This window comes from Muntiacus reevesi, chromosome 3 (assembly GCF_963930625.1).
Source record: "Muntiacus reevesi chromosome 3, mMunRee1.1, whole genome shotgun sequence".
Lineage (NCBI taxonomy): Eukaryota > Metazoa > Chordata > Mammalia > Artiodactyla > Cervidae > Muntiacus > Muntiacus reevesi.
Genome location: NC_089251.1, coordinates 20,029,055 through 20,035,054, shown reverse-complemented (window position 1 = coordinate 20,035,054; position 6,000 = coordinate 20,029,055). Strand labels below are relative to the sequence as shown.

General features: G+C 50.6%; 1 protein-coding gene across 3 annotated transcripts in view; it reads right to left on the bottom strand.

Moving 5' to 3' along the window:
• Positions 1-1,921: 1,921 nt before the first annotated feature.
• The window catches only part of LPIN1 (lipin 1), a 125,399-nt gene continuing 121,320 nt past the window's right edge, over positions 1,922-6,000 (bottom strand). For all 3 annotated transcript variants that reach the window (XM_065928598.1, XM_065928599.1, XM_065928600.1), the window contains one exon: positions 1,922-3,639. In XM_065928598.1, coding sequence (XP_065784670.1) covers positions 3,480-3,639 — 160 coding nt within the window. In that variant the 3' untranslated portion in view covers positions 1,922-3,479. The remainder of the gene's footprint in view (positions 3,640-6,000) is intronic.

Genomic DNA, 6,000 nt, shown 5'->3' with positions numbered 1-6,000 from the left:
TTTTAATTTTATATTAGAGTATAGGCAATTAGGGCTTCCCTGGTGGTTCAGACGGTAAAGAAGAATCTGCCTGCAATTCAGGAGACCTGGGTTTGATCCCTGGATTGGGAAGATTCCCTGGAGAAGGGAATGGCTACCCACCCCTGTATTCTTGCCTGGCGAATCCCATGGACAGAGCAGCCTGGGGGGCTACAGTCCGTGGGGTCGCAAAGAGTCGGACATGACTGAGCGACTGACACTTCCACTGTTCAAAGTCAATTAGCAGTGTTGTGATAGTTTCAAGGCACCCAGCCATACATAGTGTTTTGTGATCTAAACTGCTCTCTGGCTAGGAGAGACTGGCCAGGCACTTTTCAGAGAGAGCAGAGGGCCCGGCCGGAGCACGCCTAGGGAATGCAAACTAGACGATGCCGAGACCCAGAGCAGGCCTCCTCTGTCCGGCTGGCACCGCAGCTACACCAGCGTTGGCACTATTCCTCGGTCCGCATCGGCCCAGGGCCGGGTACCAGGCAACCGAAGGCCACGCCTATAGCTTTGAAGCCACTGAAACGAGCCACACCTGGCAGTCCTCAGCTGTTCCCCTGGCCCTGCCTTTTGGGCAGAGACCCCAATAAAGGCTGGGTCCTCAAGCTACCCCCTCACTCTTCTGCCTCCTGACCACCCTGGGGGTTGCCCGTGTGGCCTCCCACTCTGAGAACCTGGGAGTGTAAAAAGCTTGGTTTTCCTGAGCTCTCCTGGGGCTGCACCTGACTGACGTCCCATACGACAGCACAGCACACAGCCCGCCTGTGCAAGAGTCACATGCCGAACATCGATCATGGGCCGGGTCCTGGGAGCTACCTCACATACAGCATCTAGCACAATTCTCCCCGCTTCTAATTTATTCCCTTCAAGGTGAGATGAGTCCCCGCCCTGGGTGGGGAGGTGGGGAGAAGGAGCCCAGCCGTCTCCTGTCTTCACCCTCCCTCCCTCCCAAGTGCACACGGAGGGTCAGGATTTCACCAAAGGCGTCAGAAAAGAAGGGCTTTTTTTATTTCAATGTTGACCATTCAAAGCTTTAAGGTTTTTGCTTTTTAAGTAGAAAATAAAATAGTATGCTTGAGATCACACAACAGGAAATCAGCAACTTAATAACTTACCAAAAACTAAAATTCACACACCTGGCTTTCAGGGAAGTCTTTCATTGGTCTCATTTATTACAATATATTCTAGCTCTGCATCCAGGACAACACAATCAAGGATTACAGTGATCTTTTTATCATTGTACCAGCATATACAAATACAGATCAAGTGTTGTAAATAAAATATATTTAAAATGGCGATCCCAAGCCTAAAATGGAAAAGGGAATTCTCTTTGAAGTTGTCATCATTTTCCCCAGTGTATCCGGGATGTACATTTTTCTCCATCACGTGTGATGAACATTTGATGACCTGTCACTATGGAGGGATTCGTTTCCATTGGGCAGCTTTGAAATGTGTGGTCCAAACACAGCATCCGAGCCCGTGGCCATGGGGTCACAGAGTTGTGGGTGTGTGAACATTGATTAAACTAGCGCACGCATGCGTGAGTGCTTCCCAGGCACAAATCTCATTTTCCAAAGCCCACGAGGCAGGTGTGACACAAACCTGACATTGCAACTTTCTGGAAGGTGCACTCTGTTTCAGAGGGCAGTGGTGTGGAAGCTTAGCGTACATCCAAGTTACATGCTCTCAACGGCCAGTCATCCTGATGAAGGGCACTCGCTACGAGGGACAGGTGACACAGGGCCACGGCCAAATTCCTCCCAGGGCAAGGGAGAAACTGGGCCAGCCTCTGCAGACCTGTAAGCTGATACTCGGTTCAGAGCAGTTAAAATTCACCCCAAAATACCCTTGAGACAGAAAGAACGTCACTAATGAGCAAATCCAAGGTAAGGCAGGATTATTTTAAATTGTTTTTAATGCCTCCAAAAAGAGATCTGCACGTGTGGGTCATGCTTCCACGCAAATCTGCGATTAGCTACACACGGGCGTTGGTGTTTCCTGTGTGGCCGCATGGACCACTCGGGAGGGCGTCCACTGCAGCAAAGCCCACCAATTACAAGAAAGGATTTTCTTTCACAGAAAGAGTAGAATTGCCTCAGCTGTTCCACTGTTTGCCTCCTATGACTCTAAGCATGCAATTTAAATAGGAGAGCATTTCAATCAATGGAGTAAAACACTCTTTAAAAAAAATAATAGCTCAAAAAGTAAAGCAAAATCTTTCACCAAGATAATTTTTTCACTTTTCAAATTATTCTCTCCAGGAGCCAATTTAATAAACAAGTAAAAGATCATCTTCTACCAGCTTAAAGAATGTCATTCAAATAACTGCTGACCCACTTGCCCTTAATCTGAGTGAGAAAAGCGAAGGGAAATAAAAAGTATTACTCATAAATTCCAAAAGAAGGTCAGCGTGGTGAGGATTACAGAATAAGGCTCTTTGGATGGTCTAACACGTATATCTTTTTAATGTATTACTGACAGTTAGATTATGGCTAAAATACTTATTAACAGTAACCCCAATCAGAATAAAGTAATAAATAACACTATCTACAAAGAATATATAATTTAACATTTTCAAACTGCTTTTCTTAAAACCAACCAGTTTCTGTTGAAAGCTCACAAAAGAAAGCGACACCATCACTGTTTGGCATAAGCTCTGTTCAAGCCCCCATTTTCAGCAGCACCTTGCAGGTTAGGTTGCTGGCAGAGTGTCGAACTCAAATTCGAATTCGAAATACTGCCTTGGTAGTTATTTCCTATAATCTGAACTTAAGGCATTGCAGAGTCACAGGGAGCTAGCCAAAGCACATTCTACATAAAATGTCTGCCATGGATGCGTTAAGGCATAAACATTTCAGCTTCGTGCTGCAAAAAATGGGGGAAAATATGCCAGTTTATATAAGTTAGCTTTAACTGGAGGAATGAGAGAACTTAGCCAAACATTTGACCGGTCAGCAAACACCTCAAAGGGACATATGCAAGGTCAAGGCCCAGCACAGGGAGGTCTGGAGTCCCTCCGGAGACCTCAGATTCAGCTCACAGGACCCTGCACAGCCCTCCCGCTGCACGCAGCAGCCACAGCACAAACCACCACGTGGCGATGTGTCCCCCACTCTCCCAGAAGTCCTGCACACTTGGCGCCCCTCCCTGGATCCCGTCATCCCGAAGACCCCCGGGGTTCACAGCCCATCTTGCACACTAACCATTCCCGGCCTGGACTGGGCTGCGGAGGGCAGCAGGTACGGCCTCCCCACCAGAGGTCAGCTGATGCCCCCCGGGGACAGACACCCTTCGCGTGTCACTTAGAAATGCAACCCTGGAGTGGGGGCAGGGAGGGGGAACCCCCTCCTCGGTCCTCTCTGCTCTGCAGCAAATGACTGCACATCCCCAAACCTATCCTTTAATGGGGGCGCCCGGTCTTCACGAGATGTCAGGAGGGGGTGGCCGGGAACCTTCTATGCTGATGCAGAATGAACATCCTGGTTTTCGAAGGGTGGCGGTGGCTCTCTCCAAAAGGTGAAGTTACTGAAGGTGTCCGAGCAGGGGAAGTCAGAAGAGTGGCTCCTTTTCAGCAAGGGGAAGACGTGATCGACCACTTCACAGAGTCTCACGTACCTGGAAGGAGAAGGGACTGCATCACCGCCTGGACACATGGGACACCTGCACGCAGCCCCCGCTGCACCTGGGAGTCAGGGGGAATCCATGAGCCCATGGAGGGGAGCACGCGATTAACGCAAGGGAGGCTGTTCTAGAATAGTCCCTTGCTAACTTATAGGAAAATCAGAGGGTCCGCCAACCAAGGAGGAGTCGGAGATGACCCTGTGGGCGAGGTGGGTGTGACCCAACCTGACTCGATGGACAGAGCAGAAGTGAAGACAAGAAGCTATCAGTAGGACAGACACACAGACACATCGCCTGCCTGGGAGGGGGAAACCACAGAAAAGAAACATCTCCTGGGCATCAGCCCGAGGCTGCAACGCCATGCAGTGAAAGGGCGCTGGGACCCAGAACTAAGGTGACCTTCGACCTTCAGCTCTGCCACTGAGGGCTTTCCTGGTGGCTCAAACAGTAAAGAATCTGCAGACTCGGGTTTGATCCCTGGGTCGGGAAGATCCCCTGGAGAAAGGAATGGCTACCCACTCCAGTATCCTTGCCCTTATGAGCTGGGCTGTCTCTGACAAGCAGTCTCATCTCTCTAAGCCATGATTTCCTCAACTGGAAAGGGAGAAGATGAAAAGTGTGCACAGTGTACGTGCGAGGATTAAATTAAATGACGTATGCACAGTAAAACAATGGGAACTGATGCTCCATAAATGTAACAATTCATCATTAACATTGTAAAATAGTTCGCCTTGGCTAATTATTAGTCTCAGGAAAAAAAAGCCCTAGTTGGCACAAGGGTCATGAGACCTGGGATCTACTCCTGTCTTACTGTGGGACCCTGGGCAGGTGTCTTGCCCTCTCTGGGCTTCAGGTACTTCTAGAATGTGGACATGGGCCTCATCAGTGTTTCCTAATGTTCCCTGTAATGCTCTCTCACTCTATTTTCTGTGTATTCCCAAGGAGACGTTGCATATTAGTTTCTGTGGCCTAGAACTACAAAGAGAAAGTTGCATATTGAACACGCATTTTCAGACCTCTGGGCTCCAACCAGAAACTATGATGAGCCCAGGCCTCCCAGAGCCTTCCCTGACAGTCCCCGGGTCCCACTCCAGTTCCAATTTGCTAAGAACCAGAAAGGGCTTTCGAAATCCAAACTCCAGGAATTCACATTTCTGAGGCATAAAACAACTTTTAAATAAGGGTGAGTGTGTGTATTTAACAAAGGACTTCCAGAGAAACATTGTGCTTACACAAAATGGAGAAAATCTCCCTTAATAAGCAAGAATGGTGTCTTTCCCAAGGATTGAAACAAAATTTTAAAATACTTCCTGGCTTTGAGTTCTGTGACTCGGGGAGGCGGCCCCTCCCTGCCAGGGGACGACTCCCATTCATCATCAGGGTTCGGCAGCACCAGACCCAAACCAGTCCATCCATGCCTCTCTCGGGCCAACCTCCCTCCCCAGGGGCTCCTTCAGAGCAAGCGGCACTGAAGCACTGCTGGCCACAAAGGCCAAGAAAGCAAGCGCTGAAGCCCCCCACCTGGGGTGGGCTCTTGACTTCTCAGAGACAACATGCCAGCTCCCTAGGGGCAAGCATCTGCTGGGCTCTGATGCCAGGGTTCCAAGCTCAGACACAGGGGTTCCAAGCTCAGACACAGGGGCTCCAAGCTCAGACACAGGGGCTCCAAGCTCAGACACAGGGGTTCCAAGCTCAGGGCACCAGCCTGGCACCCGAGCTCCGAGCCAGAGAAAAGCGCGTGCTTTCCTGGGGAAGGAGGGCTGCTCTCCCACGGGAACAGCTGTATCTCCTGGTCCAGGTAGAAGGTGACATCATTCTTTGCCAACATGTAAAGTCTTCTGCCATGAGGCGTGGGCACAGCATACATGTGGGCTCCTGGGCAAGCCTGTGTAGCTACGGAAGTCCCCCCTTCCCACGTCCCTCGTGATGAAACTTGCCCCTTGGCTGCTGCTAGCTGGGCAAAAATCTTTGCCGTTTCCGGGAACCGTTGACCCTAAATGGAAATCCGCTGTCTCCTCGAGACTAGGAACCGCTCTCACGGGTAAGCAGAGGGAAAAGAGGGAACTGAAACACTGTCGGGGCGGGGTGGGGGGCCCACCGAGAACTCGGGAGGGGGAGGAACTGCGCGGAGAGGGGGAGGAAAGAAGAGTTCCCGCTGTCGTGGGCTCACGAGGTCATGCCCAGCGCCACCTCCGGTTCCAAGGGACTGGAGGAGGGTCCTGGCTTCCTAGCTCCACCCTCCCGTCGCCCCTCAGCTTAAGAACTCCTTAGGTCCAGCCTGGCCTAGGGGGAGGCTGGCTTAGGGGGCAGCCCCTAGGGCACCTCTAACCTGTAACTGTCCTATTTAGGCTGGAT